This window comes from Hyla sarda, unplaced genomic scaffold, assembly GCF_029499605.1.
Source record: "Hyla sarda isolate aHylSar1 unplaced genomic scaffold, aHylSar1.hap1 scaffold_595, whole genome shotgun sequence".
In the NCBI taxonomy this organism is placed as follows: Eukaryota; Metazoa; Chordata; class Amphibia; order Anura; family Hylidae; genus Hyla; species Hyla sarda.
In genome coordinates this window covers 171,966-197,711 of record NW_026610609.1, presented here as the reverse complement: position 1 = coordinate 197,711, position 25,746 = coordinate 171,966, and the positions used below count along the sequence as shown (strand labels likewise).

The following is a 25,746-nucleotide window of genomic DNA, read 5'->3' as shown; positions in this document are numbered from 1 at the left end:
TGGTGTCGCCCCATACTTTTCATTTTTACAAGAGGAAAAACGAAAAAAAGATCCAAAATTTGTAAAACAATTCTTCCTGAGTATGGAAATACCCCATATGTGGGCTTAAAATGCTCTGCGGGCGCACAACAAGGCTCAGGAGTGAGAGCGCACTATGTACATTTGAGGTGATTTGCACAGGGGTGGCTGATCGTTACAGCGGTTCTGACAAACGCAAAAAAAAAAAAAAACACGTGTCCACATTTTGGAAACTACACCCCTCACTGAATGTAACAAGGGGTATAGTGAGCCTTTACACCCCACAACTGTTTGAAGAATTTTTGATAAAGTTGGACGGGAAAATGAAAAAAATTTTCACTAAAATGCTGGTGTTACCCCAAATTTATCATTTTCACAAGGGGTAATAGGAAAAAAGCCCCCCACAATTTGTAACCCCATTTCTTCTGAGTAAGAAAATACCCCATATGTGGATGTAAAGTGCTCTGCGGGCGAACTACAATGCTCAGAAGAGAAGGAGCGACATTGGGCTTTTGGAGAGAAAATGTGTCTGGAATTGAAGGCCACATGCGTTTACAAAGCCCCCATAGTGCCAGAACAATGAACCCCCCACATGTGACCCCATTTTGGAAACTACACCCCTCACAGAATGTAACAAGGGGTGCAATGAGCATTTACGCCACACAGGTGTCTGACAGATTTTTTTGAACAGTCCGTAAAAATGAAAAATAAAATTTTTCATTTGCTTAGCCCACTGTTCCAATGATCTGTCAAAAGCCAGTGGGATGTAAATACTCACTGCACCCCTTATTACATCCCGTGAGGGGTGTAGTTTCCAAAATGTCGTCACATGTGGGGGGGTCCATTGTTCTGGCACCACGGGGGGCTTTGTAAACGCACGTGGTCCCCGATCTCCATTCCAACCAAATTCTTTCTCCAAAAGCCCAATGGCGCTCCTCCTTTCCTGAGCCCTGTAGTTCGCCCACAGACCACTTTACATCCACATATGGGGTATTTCCATACTCAGAAGAAATGGGGTTACAAATTTTGAGGGCATTTTCTCTTATTACCCCTTGTGAAAATGGAAAATGTGGGGTAACGCCAGCATTTTAGTGAAAAAAATCAAATTTTTCATTTTCATGTCCAACTTTGGCAGAAATTTGTCAAACATCTGTGGGGTGTTAAGGCTCACTATACCCCTTGTTAAGTTCCTTGAGGGGTGTAGTTTTCCAAGTATTATGCCATTTGGGCTTGTTTTTGCTGTTCTGGCACCATAGGGGCTTCCTAAATGCGACATGCCCCCAAAAAGCATTTCAGCAAAATTTGCTTTCCAAAACGCAATTGTGGCTCCTTCTCTCCAGAGCATTGTAGAGCGCCCGCAGAGCACTTTACGTCCACACATGGGGTATTTCCATACTAAAAGAAATGGGGTTACAAATTTGGGGGGGCATTTTCTCCAATTACCTGTTGTAATAATTGTAAATTTGGGGGGAAAAATGCATTTTTGTGAAAAAAAAAAGTTTTTTCATTTACACATCCGACTTTAGCAAAAAGTTGTCAAACATCTGTGGGGTGTTAAGGCTCACTGTACCCCTTGTTATGTGCCTTGAGGGGTGTAGTTTCCTAAATAGTATGACATGTGTTTTTTTTATTTTGCTGTTCTGGCACCATAGGGGCTTCCTGCATGTATAAATTTTCCTGCATGTAGTTATGATTTTTTCCAGAAGTACGACAAAATGAAACCTATATAAGTCGGGGATCATTTTAATCGTATGGACCTACAGAATAAAGAGAAGGGGTCATTTTTACCGAAATATGCACTGCGTAGAAACGGAAGCCCCCAAAAGTTACAAAATGGTGTTTTTTCTTCGATTTTGTCGCACAATGATTTTTTTTTTTCCGTTTCGCCGTGAATTTTTGGGTAAAATGACTGATGTCTCTGCAAAGTAGAATTGGTGGCGCAAAAAATAAGCATCATATGGATTTTTAGGTGGAAAATTGAAAGGGTTATGATTTTTAAAAGGTAAGGAGGAAAAAAACGAAAGTGCAAAAACTGAAAAACCCTGAGTCCTTAAGGAGTTAATGAGTATTTAATAAATTACAGTGGTCCTACGACATACGATCGTTTCAACATACGATGGTCCACCTGGAACCAATTACCATCATATGTTGAGGGATCACTGTATATATATATATTTATTTATAATTGAATCTTTCTTGGTAAATTACTTCTTTTAGAGTATAATATCGGCCCCCCTGAAAATGAAGTATTCCTCACAGGAAAGGATTGCAGTAACACAGGTTTATTCCCTCTGTGTATATATATATATATATATATATATATATATATAGATCTCCTCTCCTCTGTATATATATATATATATATATATAGATCTCCTCTCCTCTGTATATATATATATTGCAGTAACACAGGTTTTGCTATACATATGTTTATTCCCTTTGTGTGTATATATATATATAGATCTCCTCTCCTCTGTGTATATATATATATATAGATCTCCTCTCCTCTGTATATATATATAGATCTCCTCTCCTCTGTATATATATATATATATATATATAGATCTCCTCTCCTCTGTGTATATATATATATTGCAGTAACACAGGTTTTGCTATACATATGTTTATTCCCTTTGTGTGTATATATATATATAGATCTCCTCTCCTCTGTGTATATATATATATATATATATATATATATATATATATATATATTGCAGTAACACAGGTTTTGCTATACATATGTTTATTCCCTTTGTGTATATATATATATATATATAGATCTCCTCTCCTCTGTATATATATATATAGATCTCCTCTCCTCTGTATATATATATATATATATATATATATATATATAGATCTCCTCTCCTCTGTATATATATATAGATCTCCTCTCCTCTGTATATATATATATATATATATATATATATAGATCTCCTCTCCTCTGTATATATATATAGATCTCCTCTCCTCTGTGTGTATATATATATATTGCAGTAACACAGGTTTTGCTATACACATGTTTATTCCCTTTGTGTGTATATATATATATATAGATCTCCTCTCCTCTGTGTGTGTGTGTGTGTGTATATATATATATATATATATATATATAGATCTCCTCTCCTCTGTATATATATATATATAGATCTCCTCTCCTCTGTATATATATATATATATAGATCTCCTCTCCTCTGTATATATATATTGCAGTAACACAGGTTTTGCTATACATATGTTTATTCCCTTTGTATGTATATATATATATATAGATCTCCTCTCCTCTGTGTGTGTGTGTGTGTGTGTGTATATATATATATATATATAGATCTCCTCTCCTCTGTATATATATATATATATATATATATATAGATCTCCTCTCCTCTGTATATATATATATATAGATCTCCTCTCCTCTGTATATATATATATTGCAGTAACACAGGTTTTGCTATACATATGTTTATTCCCTTTGTGTGTATATATATATAGATCTCCTCTCCTCTGTGTATATATATATATAGATCTCCTCTCCTCTGTATATATATATAGATCTCCTCTCCTCTGTATATATATATATATAGATCTCCTCTCCTCTGTATATATATATATATAGATCTCCTCTCCTCTGTGTATATATATATATAGATCTCCTCTCCTCTGTGTATATATATATATAGATCTCCTCTCCTCTGTATATATATATAGATCTCCTCTCCTCTGTATATATATATATATAGATCTCCTCTCCTCTGTATATATATATATATAGATCTCCTCTCCTCTGTGTATATATATATATATATATTGCAGTAACACAGGTTTTGCTATACATATGTTTATTCCCTTTGTGTATATATATATATATATATATATATATATATATATATATATATATATATAGATCTCCTCTCCTCTGTGTGTGTGTGTGTGTATATATATATATATATATAGATCTCCTCTCCTCTGTATATATATATATATATAGATCTCCTCTCCTCTGTATATATATATTGCAGTAACACAGGTTTTGCTATACATATGTTTATTCCCTTTGTGTCTATATATATATATATATATATGATACAGATAAGGTCAGGCTGCTCACCACTCTCGCGTTTGCTGCACTATCTCGTGCTACGGACACCGGTACCGCTCCCGGCTTAGTAGAACTCTCACAGAAAAGAAAACGTCCGGCACTCGAGAAGATGCAGGTAAAACTTGTCAATGGCTTTATTCACACGCTTAGGCAGGACACAATCTGACGCGTTTCGCACCCTCAGGTGCTTAGTCGTAGATAGACATACATTCAATAATGCAGGTTAAAATACACATGAGTTTGGTCACATGACCACATGGATCTTAATTAAAAACAGTTGGTTACAAAACATGGCATTGGGAATCATGATCATATTTGATCGTTCGGAGAGAGTTCACACGAGGATGCAATCAATGCGGCTTTAAATTTCATATTTTAAGTAACATTAAATTTCAAACTTGAATGGTCCAAAGGCTAATCTACCAATACTACCGATATTCATATTAATTTAGGGGTGCATATTTAACCGCAATAAGCAATTTAAATTATATCTACACATCAAAATCCGAGATATTTTTATATATAAATCGATAACCGCATGGTGTGTATCACACCATGTGAACAACCCCTATAATTTGTGACAATTCAAAATTTATTATATGTACCGATATTCATATTGGTTTAGAGGTACATATTTACCGAAATAAGCACTTTAAACTATATCTAAACATCAAAATCTGAGATATTTTTATATATAAATCGATAACCGCATGATGTGCATCACGCCGTGTGAACATCCCCCTATAATTTACAACAATTCAAAATTTATTATATGTGCACAGGAAACGAAGAATGAATATTAAACCGGGGACTAGACTTACGTGATTAATGATAAATTGTATACATCCACCATATTTACTTATTCAATTTATTCACACGTTAACATTAAATCCAATCTTTTATTTAATCCTTGCGGGAATCTTGTTCCCAAGAGGAACATCCAATGTGCCTCTCTATTGTATAATTTCTTTCTGAGATCGCCTCCCCTAGGTCCTAAGGTGACTTTTTCTACTCCCAATACTCGTAAATGGGTAGTGTCCCCTGAATGGGACTCTCTAAAGTGACGTGACAGCATGGACATGTTTGTCAAACTACTTTTAGCATCCGTAATATGTTTCCTAAACCTCACTTTTAATGAATTCCCCGAGCATCCTACATATTGCAAGTTACACGCAATGCATGTGGCTACATATATAATGGATTTAGTATTACAATTGATATACTGGTGTATATTGTATGTCCTATTTGTTGTGCAAGACGTTACAGTATTTGTATTCACCATATGTGTACATGTGATGCATCTGGTATGACCACATTTGCGATTACCTATATTCCTCAACCAGTCCCGATCCTTTACACTTTCCTTTTGACTGATAAATAGACTGGGTGAGACCCTGGTTCCAATAGTGGGGCCTCTCCTGGACACAATAGAAATACCTTCTGATAATAAGTCTCTTAATATTGGGTCTGTTTCTAATACCGGAATATATCTATTTATTATTTTCTTAATCTGTCCAAATTGAGTACTGTATGAGGTCACGAAAAATGGTGGTCTATCTTTACTCGAATTTACATTTTCATTTTCGATTGTATTTTTGGCTGATATGTCTCCAACCTTATGTGAGTCCCTTCCATTCTGATGCCTGCTGGAATAGGATACTAGTTCCTCGCGTCCCCGTCCTTCTATTCTTATTTCTGCTTTTTTTAATATTTTTTCACTATAACCCCTCTGTTCCAATCTAGTATGAAGTTCCTCTGCTGCAATTTTAAATTGTATCTCACTAGAGCAGTTACGTTTTATTCTACATAATTCGCCATAGGGAATATTATCCAGGACATGTCGTGGATGGCAGGAGGAGGCTAGCAGAATGGAGTTAGAGGCTGTATCTTTTCTATAGGGGCGAATTTCTATGCCATCACTCCCACTAATCAACGAAATGTCCAAAAAATTAATTGTATTTTTATCGAAATGTGAGGTAAACCCCAAATTTAGGTTGTTATTCCCAATATACTTAACAAATTTCGAAAATAGTGTCTCTGTACCCCTCCAAATTATCAATAAATCGTCTATGTAGCGGCTGATCCAGTGTATGTTATCATAATATGGGTTTTTGTCACTGAAAATAAAAAGTTGCTCCCAGTGAAACATGTAGATATTTGCAAAAGACGGGGAATATTTGGCACCCATTGATGCTCCCCTGGTCTGCAGGTAGAAACCACCATCGAACACGAAGTAGTTGTGTTTGAGCAAAAACTCCGTGGCGATGGTGATAAATTCCCGCAGACCAGGGGAGTATGTGCTGAACTTTTCCATATGAATGGACAGGGCCTCGAGGCCTTTAGACCAGGGAATGCATGGATATAAGCCTATAACATCACACGTTGCCCATGACAACTGCTCATCCCACACGATTTTTTCTAAGATATTGATCACATGCTTAGTGTCTTGTGTGAATGTGGGGGTGATTTTAGTCAGGGGTTGGTGATGGTGATCCACCCACTCTCCAAGGCGCTCACCCAGCGACCCAATGCCAGCAACTATTGGTCGAAGGGGAGGTGGAAATACACCTTTATGTACCTTGGGGAGTGAGTGGAACACTGGAGTAACTGGATTCTCTACAAATAGATATTCTTCCAGTTTTTTGTTAATTGCCCCCAGTGCTACACCCTCTTCCAATATTTTCTTAAATTCCATTTGGTACGTTTTAGTAGGGTCATTTCTTAATTTACGGTAAGTTGATGTGTCTAATAACATATCCTCATTAAGTTGTTTGTATAACCCTGAATCCAGAACAATAATATTTCCACCTTTATCAGCATTACGAATTACAATAGATTTATTCTCAGATAATTCCTTCAATGCTATACGTTCATTTTTATTTAAATTGTCATAAGCATTATTCCGAGACACCTGTTCATTGAGTTTCACTAGGTCCCGCTCGACCAACTCCTGGAATCTATCCAGCGCCTCCGAACGGGAGGCAACAGGATAGAAACCAGGGTTGGCCGAGCGGTAGTTATTATTCCTACTATCATCGACAACTGCATTTTCTTTCTGCAAACAGGTAAGCTGTAATAATACATTCTGATCCTTGAAATTAGTAACATTAACATTAATTTCATCACCATCGTTCGCTACTGATCCTTCCACCACTGTACCTGAGGATTCTCCCTCCTCATGACTCATAACCCCCTTATGAAAATGTCTTTTGAGAGTGAGTCCTCTTGCCAATTTATTAACATCTAATATGGTATTAAAAAGTTCAAACTTACTTGTCGGCACAAAATTCAGTCCTTTACCAAGTACAGTAATTTGGTCAGCAGATAAGATGCATGCAGATAAGTTCATTACCGGATTTATCTCGGAACCAGTAGCGAGCGCAGGGGATATCTTCTTTCTTCTATGTTTGCGTCCAGCTCTCCTTGCTTTTGACCCTTTAGGTTGTCGGTCTGACCCAGACGGTTTTTTGGAATAGCTCCAAGTTCTTTGGATGGTGCGGCAATCGATGTTAATTTCTTTTTCTGTTGTTGTACTGATGAGTATTGTGCACCTGTGTTTTCCTCTTGGGAACTTTCAGGGTCTGAAAAGCTCACTTTCCTTGCAGATCGAGACCTTGGATGATTTCTGCGTTTGGATCTGGATCGTGGTGTGCGTAAAATAGAGCGCGGTGTGTCTGGATTGTCCCCTTTATTGAGATGCCACGAGAATACTTGGTCTTTGTTGTAGTCCAAAATATCTCTTTGGAATTTACTCTTTTTAATGTCCATTATGGAGTTTTCCACACTATCTAGTTTCTCCAATGCTGCTTGTTCCACGCTGGCAAAATCCTTGTGCTCTTTGTACATAGCCAGCTGGGTCCTAAGGCCCTCCATTTCTTGCTGCATACTGGCTAATTCCAGGGATTCCTCCTCCACAATATATGTCATAAGTTTGGCTGAACATTCCAGCAATGCGGAGTCCCATTTGGTAATGAATCCCTGTGAGTATGTTTTTATGGGTCTTTTTTTCAGTCTTAGACCCCTTGGTACAATGTTCTTTTCTAAATATGTAGTGAGAGTTTTGTTATCCCACCAGGTCTTCGTCTCTTTAATCATGAGATTCTCCAACTGTCTTGTAATAGAAAGCATGTCGGGGGGAACCACGTTAACCGTGGTTGTTACAAAATCATTGAACACTGTTTGAGCTTTCGCATCTCTGCTCGGACCATATTTGTCCATATTACTCACATCAGCGGTTACAGGTTCCCCCAGTCCTAGCCTTGGCGTTTCCAAATTTGATTCAGCCATGTTAATCCACGCGGTGGGAGCACTCCAATGCGGGAACTGTTTGATACAGATAAGGTCAGGCTGCTCACCACTCTCGCGTTTGCTGCACTATCTCGTGCTACGGACACCGGTACCGCTCCCGGCTTAGTAGAACTCTCACAGAAAAGAAAACGTCCGGCACTCGAGAAGATGCAGGTAAAACTTGTCAATGGCTTTATTCACACGCTTAGGCAGGACACAATCTGACGCGTTTCGCACCCTCAGGTGCTTAGTCGTAGATAGACATACATTCAATAATGCAGGTTAAAATACACATGAGTTTGGTCACATGACCACATGGATCTTAATTAAAAACAGTTGGTTACAAAACATGGCATTGGGAATCATGATCATATTTGATCGTTCGGAGAGAGTTCACACGAGGATGCAATCAATGCGGCTTTAAATTTCACATTTTAAGTAACATTAAATTTCAAACTTGAATGGTCCAAAGGCTAATCTACCAATACTACCGATATTCATATTAATTTAGGGGTGCATATTTAACCGCAATAAGCAATTTAAATTATATCTACACATCAAAATCCGAGATATTTAGGACCCAGCTGGCTATGTACAAAGAGCACAAGGATTTTGCCAGCGTGGAACAAGCAGCATTGGAGAAACTAGATAGTGTGGAAAACTCCATAATGGACATTAAAAAGAGTAAATTCCAAAGAGACATTTTGGATTACAACAAAGACCAAGTATTCTCGTGGCATCTCAATAAAGGGGACAATCCAGACACACCGCGCTCTATTTTACGCACACCACGATCCAGATCCAAACGCAGAAATCATCCAAGGTCTCGATCTGCAAGGAAAGTGAGCTTTTCAGACCCTGAAAGTTCCCAAGAGGAAAACACAGGTGCACAATACTCATCAGTACAACAACAGAAAAAGAAATTAACATCGATTGCCGCACCATCCAAAGAACTTGGAGCTATTCCAAAAAACCGTCTGGGTCAGACCGACAACCTAAAGGGTCAAAAGCAAGGAGAGCTGGACGCAAACATAGAAGAAAGAAGATATCCCCTGCGCTCGCTACTGGTTCCGAGATAAATCCGGTAATGAACTTATCTGCATGCATCTTATCTGCTGACCAAATTACTGTACTTGGTAAAGGACTGAATTTTGTGCCGACAAGTAAGTTTGAACTTTTTAATACCATATTAGATGTTAATAAATTGGCAAGAGGACTCACTCTCAAAAGACATTTTCATAAGGGGGTTATGAGTCATGAGGAGGGAGAATCCTCAGGTACAGTGGTGGAAGGATCAGTAGCGAACGATGGTGATGAAATTAATGTTAATGTTACTAATTTCAAGGATCAGAATGTATTATTACAGCTTACCTGTTTGCAGAAAGAAAATGCAGTTGTCGATGATAGTAGGAATAATAACTACCGCTCGGCCAACCCTGGTTTCTATCCTGTTGCCTCCCGTTCGGAGGCGCTGGATAGATTCCAGGAGTTGGTCGAGCGGGACCTAGTGAAACTCAATGAACAGGTGTCTCGGAATAATGCTTATGACAATTTAAATAAAAATGAACGTATAGCATTGAAGGAATTATCTGAGAATAAATCTATTGTAATTCGTAATGCTGATAAAGGTGGAAATATTATTGTTCTGGATTCAGGGTTATACAAACAACTTAATGAGGATATGTTATTAGACACATCAACTTACCGTAAATTAAGAAATGACCCTACTAAAATGTACCAAATGGAATTTAAGAAAATATTGGAAGAGGGTGTAGCACTGGGGGCAATTAACAAAAAACTGGAAGAATACCTATTTGTAGAGAATCCAGTTACTCCAGTGTTCCACTCACTCCCCAAGGTACATAAAGGTGTATTTCCACCTCCCCTTCGACCAATAGTTGCTGGCATTGGGTCGCTGGGTGAGCGCCTTGGAGAGTGGGTGGATCACCATCACCAACCCCTGACTAAAATCACCCCCACATTCACACAAGACACTAAGCATGTGATCAATATCTTAGAAAAAATCGTGTGGGATGAGCAGTTGTCATGGGCAACGTGTGATGTTATAGGCTTATATCCATGCATTCCCTGGTCTAAAGGCCTCGAGGCCCTGTCCATTCATATGGAAAAGTTCAGCACATACTCCCCTGGTCTGCGGGAATTTATCACCATCGCCACGGAGTTTTTGCTCAAACACAACTACTTCGTGTTCGATGGTGGTTTCTACCTGCAGACCAGGGGAGCATCAATGGGTGCCAAATATTCCCCGTCTTTTGCAAATATCTACATGTTTCACTGGGAGCAACTTTTTATTTTCAGTGACAAAAACCCATATTATGATAACATACACTGGATCAGCCGCTACATAGACGATTTATTGATAATTTGGAGGGGTACAGAGACACTATTTTCGAAATTTGTTAAGTATATTGGGAATAACAACCTAAATTTGGGGTTTACCTCACATTTCGATAAAAATACAATTAATTTTTTGGACATTTCGTTGATTAGTGGGAGTGATGGCATAGAAATTCGCCCCTATAGAAAAGATACAGCCTCTAACTCCATTCTGTTAGCCTCTTCCTGCCATCCACGACATGTCTTGGATAATATTCCCTATGGCGAATTATGTAGAATAAAACGTAACTGCTCTAGTGAGATACAATTTAAAATTGCAGCAGAGGAACTTCATACTAGATTGGAACAGAGGGGTTATAGTGAAAAAATATTAAAAAAAGCAGAAATAAGAATAGAAGGACGGGGACGCGAGGAACTAGTATCCTATTCCAGCAGGCATCAGAATGGAAGGGACTTACATAAGGTTGGAGACATATCAGCCAAAAATACAGTCGAAAATGAAAATGTAAATTCGAGTAAAGATAGACCACCATTTTTCGTGACCTCATACAGTACTCAATTTGGACAGATTAAGAAAATAATAAATAAATATATTCCGGTATTAGAAACAGACCCAATATTAAGAGACTTATTATCAGAAGGTATTTCTATTGTGTCCAGGAGAGGCCCCACTATTGGAACCAGAGTCTCACCCAGTCTATTTATTAGTCAAAAGGAAAGTGTAAAGGATCGGGACTGGTTGAGGAATATAGGTAATCGCAAATGTGGTCATACTAGATGCATCACATGTACACATATGGTGAATACAAATACTGTAACGTCTTGCACAACAAATAGGACATACAATATACACCAATACATCAATTGTAATACTAAATCCATCATATATGTAGCCACATGCACTGCGTGTAACTTGCAATATGTAGGATGTTCGGGGAATTCATTAAAAGTGAGGTTTAGGAAACATATTACGGATGCTAAAAGTAGTTTGACAAACATGTCCATGCTGTCACGTCACTTTAGAGAGTCCCATTCAGGGGACACTACCCATTTACGAGTATTGGGAGTAGAAAAAGTCACCTTAGGACCTAGGGGAGGCGATCTTAGAAAGAAATTATACAATAGAGAGGCACATTGGATGTTCCTCTTGGGAACAAGATTCCCGCAAGGATTAAATAAAAGATTGGATTTAATGTTAACGTGTGAATAAATTGAATAAGTAAATATAGTGGATGTATACAATTTATCCTTAATCACGTAAGTTTAGTCCCCGGTTTAATATTCATTCTTCGTTTCCTGTGCACATATAATAAATTTTGAATTGTTGTAAATTATAGGGGGATGTTCACACGGCGTGATGCACATCATGCGGTTATCGATTTATATATAAAAATATCTCAGATTTTGATGTTTAGATATAGTTTAAAGTGCTTATTTCGGTAAATATGTACCTCTAAACCAATATGAATATCGGTACATATAATAAATTTTGAATTGTCACAAATTATAGGGGTTGTTCACATGGTGTGATACACACCATGCGGTTATCGATTTATATATAAAAATATCTCGGATTTTGATGTGTAGATATAATTTAAATTGCTTATTGCGGTTAAATATGCACCCCTAAATTAATATGAATATCGGTAGTATTGGTAGATTAGCCTTTGGACCATTCAAGTTTGAAATTTAATGTTACTTAAAATGTGAAATTTAAAGCCGCATTGATTGCATCCTTGTGTGAACTCTCTCCGAACGATCAAATGTGATCATGATTCCCAATGCCATGTTTTGTAACCAACTGTTTTTAATTAAGATCCATGTGGTCATGTGACCAAACTCATGTGTATTTTAACCTGCATTATTGAATGTATGTCTATCTACGACTAAGCACCTGAGGGTGCGAAACGCGTCAGATTGTGTCCTGCCTAAGCGTGTGAATAAAGCCATTGACAAGTTTTACCTGCATCTTCTCGAGTGCCGGACGTTTTCTTTTCTGTGAGATATATATATATATATATATATATATATATATAGATCTCCTCTCCTCTGTGTATATATATATATATATATATATATATATATAGATCTCCTCTCCTCTGTATATATATATATATATATATATATATATATAGATCTCCTCTCCTCTGTATATATATATAGATCTCCTCTCCTCTGTATATATATATATATATATATATATATATATAGATCTCCTCTCCTCTGTATATATATATTGCAGTAACACAGGTTTTGCTATACACATGTTATTCCCTTTGTGTGTATTGGAACTAAACCAAAAAAGGAGGAAAAAAAGCAAATTGGACATAACGTCACCAAACTCCAAAAATGGTCCGGACAAAATTATTGGCCCCTTAACTTAATATTTGGTTGCACACCCTTTGGAAAAAATAAGTGAAATCAGTGTCTTCCTATAAGCATCAATAAGCTTCTTACACCTCTCAGCCGGAATGTTGGACCACTCTTCCTATAACCATCAATAAGCTTCTTACACCTCTCAGCTGGAGTGTTGGACCACTATTCCTATAACCATCAATAAGCTTCTTACACCTCTCAGCCGGAATGTAGGACCACTCTTCCTTTACAAACTGCTCCAGGTCTCTCTTATTGGAAGGCGCCTTTTCCCAGCAGTAATTTTAAGATCTCTCCACAGGGGATCAATGGGATTTAGATCTGGACTCATTGCTGACACTTCAGAACTCTCCAGGGCTTTGCTGTCATCCATTTCTGGGGCTTTTTGAAGTATGTTTGGGGTCATTGTCCTGCTGGAAGACCCAAGATCTCGGACACAAACCCAGCTTTCTGACACTGGGCTGTACAGTGCGACCCAAAATCCATTGGTAATCCTCAGATTTCATGATGTCTTGTACACATTCAAGGCCCCCAGTGCCAGAGGCACCAAAACAACCCCAAACATCACTGACCTCCACCATATGTCACTGTAGGTACTGTGTTCTTTTCTTTGTAGGCCTCATTCCATTTTCGGTAAACAGTAGAATGATTTGCTTTACCAAAAAGCTCTATCTTGGTCTCATCTGTCCACAAGACGTTTTCCCAGAAGGATTTTGGTTACTCAAGTTCATTTTGGTAAAATGTAGTCTCTTTTTTATGTCTGTGTCAGCAGTGGGGTCCTCCTGGGTCTCCTCCATAGTGGGGTCCTCCTGGGTCTCCTCCATAGTGGGGTCCTCCTGGGTCTCCTCCATAGTGGGGTCCTCCTAGGTCTCCTCCATAGTGTTTCATTTCATTTAAATGTGGACAGATAGTTCGCGCTGACATTGATGCTCCCTGAGCCTGCAGGACAGCTTGAATATCTTTGGAACTTGTTTGGGGCTGCTTATTCACCATCTGGACTATCCTGCGTTGCCACCTTTCATCAGTTTTTCTCTTCCGTCCACGCCCAGGGAGATTATCTACAGTGCCATGGGGTTGTAAACTTCTTGATAATGTTGCGCACTGTGGACAAAGGCAAATCTAGATCTCTGGAGATGGACTTGTAACCTTGAGATTGCTGATATTTTTCCACAATTTTGGTTCTCAAGTCCTCAGACAGTTCTTCTCCTCTTTCTGTTGTCCATGCTTAGTGTGGCACACACAGACACACAATGCAAAGACTAAGTGAACTTCTCTCCTTTTTATCTGCTTTCAGGAGTGATTTTTATGTTGCCCACACCTGTTACTTGCCCCAGGTGAGTTTAAAGGAGCATCACAGGCTGGAAACAATCTTATTTATCCACAATTTAAAAAAAGGGTCCCAATAATTTTGTCCAGACCATATTTTGGAGTTTGGTGACATTATGTCCAATTTGCTTTTTTTCCTCCCTTTTTTGGTTTAGTTCCAATACACACAAAGGGAATAAACCTGTGTATAGCAAAACATGTGTTACTGCAATCCTTTCCTGTGAGGAATACTTCATTTTATAGAAACATTTCAGGGGGGACAACATTTACGGCCATGACTGTATATATATCTGTATATTAACAAAGAATGGTGCAAAATTATATCCTGAGTATTTATAACTGAGAGAACAAATGTATTGAAAAAAATCTAACAAAATTCTCCTTCTGGGAGTTGCAACAGGAACCTGTACACAGTAGAGAGGTGGGATTTTTAACATTTGGAAGATTAAAATGTTTTTTTTAAATGATCGTCTCCCTTTAAAGGAGTTACTATGACTTTAATGCGGTTCCAGATCGTAGAGTCGATCGCACTGGTGCAGCGAATCCCGGCTCCCCTGGACTTAATGCCTGGAGTGCTGCGCTGTCTCTTACGGAGGTTTGGCGTTGGAAGCATCCGTCTGACCCATTGTTCTCCTTCTATTCAGCGGTGCATAAATCATTCTCCAGAATAGATTTGGCATATGCCTCCTCTGATCTTCTGCCTTTGGTAAGAGATGTCATGTACACCACTAGGGGGATCTCAGACCACTCAGCTCTTGTGTTATCTTTGGGTTTGGGCCCTCACCACTCTTCCAAAGTCTGGCGGATGCATCCCGGCTGGCTGCAGGAGGAGGTGGTGACGGCATCCTTGTTGGAAGCTCACAATTGTTTTTGGGAACAGAATGGCTCTCACCATGACAGGTTGGTGCAATGTGATGCGTATAAGGCTCATGTTAGGGGGGCTTTTATGACTGGGGTTGCCAGACGGAGGGCCGTATATTCCGCTAGGGAGGGTGTGCTGCAGGTAGAGATTGGGGTTTTGGAGGTGGAGGTGGTGAGGGACCCTTCTTCTGATGTTGGACATAAATGGTTAAATGCCCAGAGGGCTCTCCTGATCCTTCAGAAAGAAAAGGTTCAAAAGCGGTTGGTGGACAGGACAGGGAGGTGGCTGTATTCGAATTTGGGGATAAAATGGTAGGTTATTGGCTTATTTGGCTAGAGAGAGTAGGCCAGTGGTAGCTATACCTTGTATTATGGGGGAGTCTGGGATTTAGGAATCTGACCCTATTGCTATAAATGCTGTCTTCAGGGACTTCTATGCTGAGCTATATACATCCCACTTGTCGGTTGTGCCAGAAGATTTGGTGCCCTTTTTGAAGGGATTGCCTCTTGCACCCTTGACTGCTGCTCAGGCAGCTGCTTTAGACGCCCCTTTCTCTGATGAGGAAGTTTCTATGGCTATTGCTTCTCTGCAAACAGGGAAAACTCCAGGGTTGGATGGATTGATTGGTGATTGGTACAGGGCGAACGAGGAGCGGCTGATACCTATTCTTCAGAACTTGTTTAGAGCGGCTACGGAAACTGGGAGACTCCCTGATTCCATGAGAGAGGCCCTTATTGTAGTTCTTCCTAAACCAGGGAAGGATCTGACGTTGCCTCATTCTTACAGACCTATTTCCCTCCTAAATATAGACATCAAACTTTTGGCTAAAATATTGGCTAATAGGTTGCGAGGGGTTATAGCCGCTATCGTTCATCCTGACCGGTTTTATGCCAGGTAGGGCCACCGCTATTAATGTACAATGCTTACATCTTAATATAGCCGCAGCGGAAGGGGGTGCTTCTGAGGGATATGTGGTTGGTTTGGAGGTGTACAAGGTCTTTGACTCGGTGGAATGGGTGTACCTTAGGGGTGTCCTTGGGGTCCTTCAGTTCGGTCCTCGGTTCTGGGCATGGGTACGCTTGTTATATGATCACGCTAGAGCCAGGGTGCACACAAATTTGGAAGTTTCAGAGTCCTTCCAGCTGGGTAGAGGTACGAGGCAGGGCTGCCCCGTCTCCTTTTTTGTTTGCTCTAGCTGTGGAGCCGCTGGCAGCAGCTATCAGATCGTCCTCTTGTATTCATGGGGCGTGTCGGGGCTCCTTAGAGGAGGAAGTCTCCATGTATGCTGATGACACGCTGGTTTACTTAGGGGGCCTTGTTTGTTCTATTAGACAAATTTAGTTCCCTTTCCGGTCTCGGGGTTAATTGGGCTAAGTCGGTTTTGATGCCTCCATCGGTGACTGTGGACCCCGTTCCACCTCTTCCTCATGGGCTGCACATGGTGTCTCAATTTAGATATTTGGGAGTGGAGGTTTCTGCATGTGTGAGGGACTATGTCAGGTTGAACTCGAATCAGGTATTGTCGTTGGTTACAGTAAAGTTGCAGGCCTGGTCATCCTGACCTCTTTCCCTAGCCGACAGGATTAATATTTTTAAAATGATATACCTTCCTAAGTTTTTGTATCTTTTCCATCTTTCTCCGGTAATTCCTCCTAGGAAATTTTTTGTGAAGCTGAGTGGCACCCTGAGATCCTTTTATTGGCAGGATAGACCACCGCAATTGGGTCAGGCGTTACTTCAGGCACCTAAACAGTGGGGCGGCTTAGCTGCTCCTAACATGTACGATTATTTTTTTTTAGCATCTCAATTGGTTTATGCTGCCTGGTGGATCAACCTGGATCTGGCGAAGGCATCTACTGCCCTTGCGGGAGCTTTGATGGGTTCATATGAAACTTTGACCAATGTTCTTTACAGGTACACTTCTCATTCTAGGTTGCTGACCCCCATTCAAACTGTGGCTGTGGCCGGTGATGTCTCCTAGAGCACCCCTGTGGGGGAACCCTCTTTTTGAGCACCTTCAGGAGTTCGAGGCTGCCGGCTTCTGGAGTGATTGGGGAGTCAAGTTCGCTCTGCATTTGTTTGGGGAATTTCCTTCTTTCCCCTCCTTCTTGGACCTTCGTGACCGTTTTGATCTCCCTCAGGGTGCCCAATTTCGGGACTTCCAGCTGAGACATGCGGTGGTGGCACAATTTGGCTCCCTTTATGTGACTCCAGCTTTTTTGGAAGTGGAGCTGCATCTGGGCACCGCTGACCTTCCCAAACCTCTGACTCAGGCTTATGCATTACTTCAATCTGTGGGCCCTGATCTGTTTGATTTGGCTTTTGTGAAGTGGGTCGCGGATATTTCTGATCTGCCTGAGGACCAGTGGAGGGAAGTTACTAGGACATACTATCCTACGGCAGTCAGTGCTAGGGACATGCTCATTCAAGTTAGACTAATCCTACTCTTATATTACACTCCTGACAAGCTGTTCCGTATTGGGGTTTCTGCTTCTGACTCTTGTTTTAGGTGCAGTGTGGATGTGGGCTCTCTTCTACACACTATGTGGACCTGTCCTTGTGTGGAGCCCTTCTGGAGAGAGGTGATGCAGTTCTTGACGGATCATTTAGAGTTTCCCTTTGTGTTTTCCCGTTGTATGTCTGTTAGGTGTTATCAATGATCTAGCTTCAGGCGCCTGCTCATTAGGTTTCTCCTGTTCTGTGCCCGTAAGGTCTTGATCATGGCATGGAAGGATACCTCTCCCCCCCCCCCCCCCCTATAGCGCGCTGGTTCAACCTGGTTAACAGATATGTACCATTGTATAAGACTCTAGAGAATGCTTCAGCTCACCCCAGGTGCGCACAGACCGGGCGTGGACCTTGCCCGCAACAGATAAGAACAAAAGAAGGAAGTCCAGCGTCCAAAACTCGGAGGATAACGTTTATTTCACCAGATGGCACATACAGGAACACAGGTACAGTGACGCGTTTCGGCCCTAAAACAAGGCCTGAGTCATACCTGTATGTATGACTCAGGCCTTGTTTTAAGGCCGAAACGCGTCACTGTACCTGTGTTCCTGTATGTGCCATCTGGTGAAATAAACGTTATCCTCCGAGTTTTGGACGCTGGACTTCCTTCTTTTGTTCTTATTGTATAAGACTCTGTATAGTAGTCTTAAATGTCCCAAAAAAATTTAACAAAGTATGGATGCCTTGGTTACTGATCGGTGAATTGGTGGTCCCTCCGGAACGATTGGGTTCTCCTGGGTAGTGCGCTGTTTCTCCTTAACTAGGTGAGGTGGGAGGTTGCTCCGGGTGTGTATGTGTCTGTCGACTGTCCTGTTGGTGTTCGGGCGCGGATCAACTTAATTTCCCAGCTACAGGTACTTTAGTATCCTGTCTCTAATATCCTTATTGGCGGGGATTGGGGAGCACTGTGCTCAAGCTTTTTTGTTCAATGTGTATGTGTTTGATTTTCATAAAAAGTTTAAATAAATATTTTAAAAAATAAAAATAAAGGAGTTACTATATGAAATTAAAGACCCTCTAGTCAATTTTTATTTTATTTTAAAATTCTGAAAATAATTACTTAAAAATCCCCCCAGGAGAGTTGAAAGATTAAATTAAAGTGGTACTCCGGCGCTAAGACATCTTATCCCCTATCCAAAGGATAGGGGATAAGATGCCTGTTCGCGGGGATCCCGCCGCTGGGATCTTCCACCCCGTTAGAATCAGCCCCCGGAGCGTCACACCATCTCCATAGGCTTTCATTGAGGGGCCGGAGCGTGACATCACACGGGGGCGGAGCCGTGACGTCACTATGCTCCGTCCCCGTGATCGCCAGTCATCAGCTGACAGCTGTCACAGCCCCTCCATAGGCTTCCATTGAGGGGGCGTGACATCACAAGGGGCGGAGCCGTGATGTCACTATGCTCCGTCCCCGTGATCGCTAGTAATCAGACCCGGAGCGAGCACGCTCCGGGGGCTGATTCTAACGGGGAGCGGCGTGGAAGATCACGGGGGTCCCCAGCGGCGGGACCCCCGCGATCAGACATCTTAACCCTATCCTTTGGATAGGGGATAAGATGTCTTAGCGCCGGAAATCCCCTTTAAAGACTTGCTAGACAGCAAAGAAGTTGATTTAAAAAAAAAAATTGGGGGAAAATTCTCCTTTTTTTTTGGAAGTTCCAAGTTTTGAGTCTGGCAAAAGAAGATGACACAATGGGGGTGATTTATAAAAACCTGTGCAGAGTGAAAGTTGCCCAGTTGCCCAAAGCAACCAATCAGATCGCGTCTTTAATTTTGCACAGGCTTTTTTTTAAATAAAAGAAGCAATGTGATTGGTTGCTACGGGCAACTTTTCCTCTGCACAGGTTTTGATAAATCTCCCCCAATGGCCTTATCCAAGTGTAAATACAAACAGAATTAGTGTCCAAAAATAGTGAAGAAGAATTAACTTTTGTATAAAAAGCCAAAATAAAAATAATCCTTTTTGTTGGAGACGATGGAGTGTGTGTAGGCCTGGATGGTGGTAGAAGCAGTAAGGGTGGACTGGGGGGATTGTAGTGGCCAAAGCACAGCAGGAGGTGGGGGACCTGTAGCAGCAAGCGAACAGCAAAAGGTGGCGGACTGGTTGGACCTGTAGTATCCAGCAGACAGCAGGAGGTGGCAGTAATGTCGTATCAGCGGCATCTGGAGTAAGAGGGTGAACATTCTACACAGATCCATGCCTGATGCATTTTTACAAACGTGAGTTTTCCCCGTTGCTGACAATGCGGCTCGCTGCGCTGAAAACTCTCTCTAATGCTATACTGGAGGGTGAAGAAGTGGGTTTCAAATTTTTCAGATTTTTTCAAGGCCTGTCTGAAAAACTACTGGGGTGACACACTGTAACAAACCTCCTCCTCATGTAATATCCCTACTACTGGGGTGACACACTGTAACAAACCTCCTCCTCATGTAATCTCCTTACTACTGGGGTGACACACTGTAACAAACCTCCTCCTCATGTAATCTCCTTACTACTGGGGTGACACACTGTAACAAACCTCCTCATGTAATCTCTTTACTACTGGGGTGACACACTGTAACAAACCTCCTACTCATGTAATCTCCTTACTACTGGGGTGACACACTGTAACAAACCTCCTCATGTAATCTCTTTACTACTGGGGTGACACACTGTAACAAACCTCCTCCTCATGTAATCTCCTTACTACTGGGGTGACACACTGTAACAAACCTCCTCCTCATGTCATCTCCTTACTACTGGGGTGACACACTGTAACAAACCTCCTCCTCATGTCATCTCCTTACTACTGGGGTGACACACTGTAACAACCCCCCTCCTCATGTAATCTCCTCACTACTGAGGTGACACACTGTAACAAACCTCCTCCTCATGTCATCTCCTTACTACTGGGGTGACACATTGTAACAACCCCCCTCCTCATGTAATCTCCTTACTGCTGGGGTGACACACTGTAACAAACCTCCTCCTCATATAATCTCCTTACTACTGGGGTGACACACTGTAACAAACCTCCTCCTCATGTAATCTCCTTACTACTGGGGTGACACACTGTAACAAACCTCCTCCTCATGTAATCTCCTTACTACTGGGGTGACACACTGTAACAAACCTCCTCCTCAATTAATCTCCTTACAACTGGGGTGACACACTGTAACAAACCTCCTCCTCATGTAATCTCCTTACTACTGGGGTGACACACTGTAACAAACCTCCTCCTCATGTAATCTCCTTACTACTGGGGTGACACACTGTAACAAACCTCCTCCTCATGTAATCTCCTTACTACTAGGGTGACACACTGTAACAAACCTCCTCCTCATGTAATCTCCTTACTACTGGGGTGACACACTGTAACAAACCTCCTCCTCATGTAATCTCCTTACTACTGCGGTGACACACTGTAACAAACCTCCTCCTCATGTAATCTCCTTACTACTGGGGTGACACACTGTAACAAACCTCCTCCTCAAGTAATCTCCTTACAACTGGGGTGACACACTGTAACAAACCTCCTCCTCATGTAATCTCCTTACTACTGGGGTGACACACTGTAACAAACCTCCTCCTCATGTAATCTCCTTACTACTAGGGTGACACACTGTAACAAACCTCCTCCTCATGTAATCTCCTTACTACTGGGGTGACACACTGTAACAAACCTCCTCCTCATGTAATATCCCTACTACTGGGGTGACACACTGTAACAAACCTCCTCCTCATGTAATCTCCTTACTACTGGGGTGACACACTGTAACAAACCTCCTCCTCATGTAATCTCCTTACTACTGGGGTGACACACTGTAACAAACCTCCTCATGTAATCTCTTTACTACTGGGGTGACACACTGTAACAAACCTCCTACTCATGTAATCTCCTTACTACTGGGGTGACACACTGTAACAAACCTCCTCATGTAATCTCTTTACTACTGGGGTGACACACTGTAACAAACCTCCTCCTCATGTAATCTCCTTACTACTGGGGTGACACACTGTAACAAACCTCCTCCTCATGTCATCTCTTTACTACTGGGGTGACACATTGTAACAACCCCCCTCCTCATGTAATCTCCTCACTACTGAGGTGACACACTGTAACAAACCTCCTCCTCATGTCATCTCCTTACTACTGGGGTGACACATTGTAACAACCCCCCTCCTCATGTAATCTCCTTACTGCTGGGGTGACACACTGTAACAAACCTCATCCTCATGTAATCTCCTTACTACTGGGGTGACACACTGTAACAAACCCCCTCCTCATGTAATCTCCTTACTACTGGGGTGACACACTGTAACAAACCTCCTCCTCATGTAATCTCCTTACTACTGGGGTGACACACTGTAACAAACCTCCTCCTCATGTAATCTCCTTACTACTGGGGTGACACACTGTAACAAACCTCCTCCTCATGTAATCTCCTTACTACTAGGGTGACACACTGTAACAAACCTCCTCCTCATGTAATCTCCTTACTACTGGGGTGACACACTGTAACAAACCTCCTCCTCATGTAATCTCCTTACTACTGCGGTGACACACTGTAACAAACCTCCTCCTCATGTAATCTCCTTACTACTGGGGTGACACACTGTAACAAACCTCCTCCTCAAGTAATCTCCTTACAACTGGGGTGACACACTGTAACAAACCTCCTCCTCATGTAATCTCCTTACTACTGGGGTGACACACTGTAACAAACCTCCTCCTCATGTAATCTCCTTACTACTAGGGTGACACACTGTAACAAACCTCCTCCTCATGTAATCTCCTTACTACTAGGGTGACACACTGTAACAAACCTCCTCCTCATGTAATCTCCTTACTACTGCGGTGACACACTGTAACAAACCCCCTCCTCATGTAATCTCCTTACTACTGCGGTGACACACTGTAACAAACCTCCTCCTCATGTAATCTCCTTACTACTGCGGTGACACACTGTAACAAACCCCCTCCTCATGTAATCTCCTTACTACTGCGGTGACACACTGTAACAAACCTCCTCCTCATGTAATCTCCTTACTACTGCGGTGACACACTGTAACAAACCCCCTCCTCATGTAATCTCCTTACTACTGCGGTGACACACTGTAACAAACCTCCTCCTCATGTAATCTCCTTACTTCCCAACCAGGACCTGCTCTGTATCTGCCAGAAGGTGGAGGTGTAGGACCTGTGATGATGTCACATTCATGTGACCAGTATACGTGGGGGCGGAGCTCAGCGGAATAGAAGGGATTGTAGTAAAGGACCTGTGAGGAAGGTCATGTGATAAAAGAGGGTGGAGCGCAACAATGGAAGAAAATAAGTAGCAGGAAAGGACCTGTGATGATGTCACCATCATATGACCTGGGTGGGAGGAGGCCTGCTGTGAAGAGGAGACTCCCTGCTGAAGTACGTTGATATGGAGAGGAGGTTTGTTACAGTGTGTTACCCCAGTAGTAAGGAGATTATATGAGGAGGAGGTTTGTAACAGTGTGTCACCCCAGTAGTAAGGAGATTACATGAGAAGGAGGTTTGTTACAGTGTGTCACCGCAGTAGTAAGGAGATTACATGAGGAGGAGGTTTGTTACAGTGTGTCACCCCAGTAGTAAGGAGATTACATGAGGAGGAGGTTTGTTACAGTGTGTCACCCCAGTAGTAAGGAGATTACATGAGGAGGAGGTTTGTTACAGTGTGTAACCCCAGTAGTAAGGAGATTACATGAGGAGGAGGTTTGTTACAGTGTGTCACCCCAGTAGTAAGGAGATTACATGAGGAGGAGGTTTGTTACAGTGTGTCACCCCAGTAGTAAGGAGATTATATGGGGAGGAGGTTTGTTACAGTGTGTCACCCCAGTAGTAAGGAGATTACATGAGGAGGAGGTTTGTTACAGTGTGTCACCCCAGTAGTAAGGAGATTACATGAGGAGGTTTGTTACAGTGTGTTACCCCAGTAGTAAGGAGATTATATGAGGAGGAGGTTTGTAACAGTGTGTCACCCCAGTAGTAAGGAGATTACATGAGAAGGAGGTTTGTTACAGTGTGTCACCGCAGTAGTAAGGAGATTACATGAGGAGGAGGTTTGTTACAGTGTGTCACCCCAGTAGTAAGGAGATTACATGAGGAGGAGGTTTGTTACAGTGTGTCACCCCAGTAGTAAGGAGATTACATGAGGAGGAGGTTTGTTACAGTGTGTCACCCCAGTAGTAAGGAGATTACATGAGGAGGAGGTTTGTTACAGTGTGTCACCCCAGTAGTAAGGAGATTACATGAGGAGGAGGTTTGTTACAGTGTGTAACCCCAGTAGTAAGGAGATTACATGAGGAGGAGGTTTGTTACAGTGTGTCACCCCAGTAGTAAGGAGATTACATGAGGAGGTTTGTTACAGTGTGTCACCCCAGTAGTAAGGAGATTACATGAGGAGGAGGTTTGTTACAGTGTGTCACCCCAGTAGTAAGGAGATTACATGAGGAGGAGGTTGGTTACAGTGTGTCACCCCAGTAGTAAGGAGATTACATGAGGAGGAGGTTTGTTACAGTGTGTCACCCCAGTAGTAAGGAGATTACATGAGGAGGTTTGTTACAGTGTGTCACCCCAGTAGTAAGGAGATTACATGAGGAGGAGGTTTGTTACAATGTGTCACCCCAGTAGTAAGGAGATTACACGAGGAGGAGGTTTGTTACAGTGTGTCACCGCAGTAGTAAGGAGATTATATGAGGAGGAGGTTTGTAACAGTGTGTCACCCCAGTAGTAAGGAGATTACATGAGAAGGAGGTTTGTTTCAGTGTGTCACCGCAGTAGTAAGGAGATTACATGAGGAGGAGGTTTGTTACAGTGTGTCACCCCAGTAGTAAGGAGATTACATGAGGAGGAGGTTTGTTACAGTGTGTAACCCCAGTAGTAAGGAGATTACATGAGGAGGAGGTTTGTTACAGTGTGTCACCCCAGTAGTAAGGAGATTACTTGAGGAGGAGGTTTGTTACAGTGTGTCACCCCAGTAGTAAGGAGATTACATGAGGAGGAGGTTTGTTACAGTGTGTAACCCCAGTAGTAAGGAGATTACATGAGGAGGAGGTTTGTTACAGTGTGTCACCCCAGTAGTAAGGAGATTACATGAGGAGGAGGTTTGTTACAGTGTGTCACCCCAGTAGTAAGGAGATTACATGAGGAGGAGGTTTGTTACAGTGTGTCACCCCAGTAGTAAGGAGATTACATGAGGAGGAGGTTTGTTACAGTGTGTCACCCCAGTAGTAAGGAGATTACATGAGGAGGAGGTTTGTTACAGTGTGTAACCCCAGTAGTAAGGAGATTACATGAGGAGGAGGTTTGTTACAGTGTGTCACCCCAGTAGTAAGGAGATTACATGAGGAGGTTTGTTACAGTGTGTCACCCCAGTAGTAAGGAGATTACATGAGGAGGAGGTTTGTTACAGTGTGTCACCCCAGTAGTAAGGAGATTACATGAGGAGGAGGTTGGTTACAGTGTGTCACCCCAGTAGTAAGGAGATTACATGAGGAGGTTTGTTACAGTGTGTCACCCCAGTAGTAAGGAGATTACATGAGGAGGAGGTTTGTTACAATGTGTCACCCCAGTAGTAAGGAGATTACACGAGGAGGAGGTTTGTTACAGTGTGTCACCGCAGTAGTAAGGAGATTATATGAGGAGGAGGTTTGTAACAGTGTGTCACCCCAGTAGTAAGGAGATTACATGAGGAGGAGGTTTGTTACAGTGTGTCACCCCAGTAGTAAGGAGATTACTTGAGGAGGAGGTTTGTTACAGTGTGTCACCCCAGTAGTAAGGAGATTACATGAGGAGGAGGTTTGTTACAGTGTGTAACCCCAGTAGTAAGGAGATTACATGAGGAGGAGGTTTGTTACAGTGTGTCACCCCAGTAGTAAGGAGATTACATGAGGAGGAGGTTT

General features: G+C 41.7%; 1 protein-coding gene across 1 annotated transcript in view; it reads left to right on the top strand.

The window, feature by feature from the left end:
* The window catches only part of LOC130340502 (uncharacterized), a 55,029-nt gene that overhangs the window by 7,101 nt on the left and 22,182 nt on the right, over positions 1-25,746 (top strand). Inside the window, exons 2-8 of the mRNA XM_056554198.1 lie at positions 6,780-6,851; positions 8,919-9,388; positions 9,601-10,265; positions 14,977-15,059; positions 15,753-16,220; positions 16,983-17,229; positions 17,468-17,755. Coding sequence (XP_056410173.1) covers positions 6,780-6,851; positions 8,919-9,388; positions 9,601-10,265; positions 14,977-15,059; positions 15,753-16,220; positions 16,983-17,229; positions 17,468-17,755 — 2,293 coding nt within the window. The remainder of the gene's footprint in view (positions 1-6,779; positions 6,852-8,918; positions 9,389-9,600; positions 10,266-14,976; positions 15,060-15,752; positions 16,221-16,982; positions 17,230-17,467; positions 17,756-25,746) is intronic.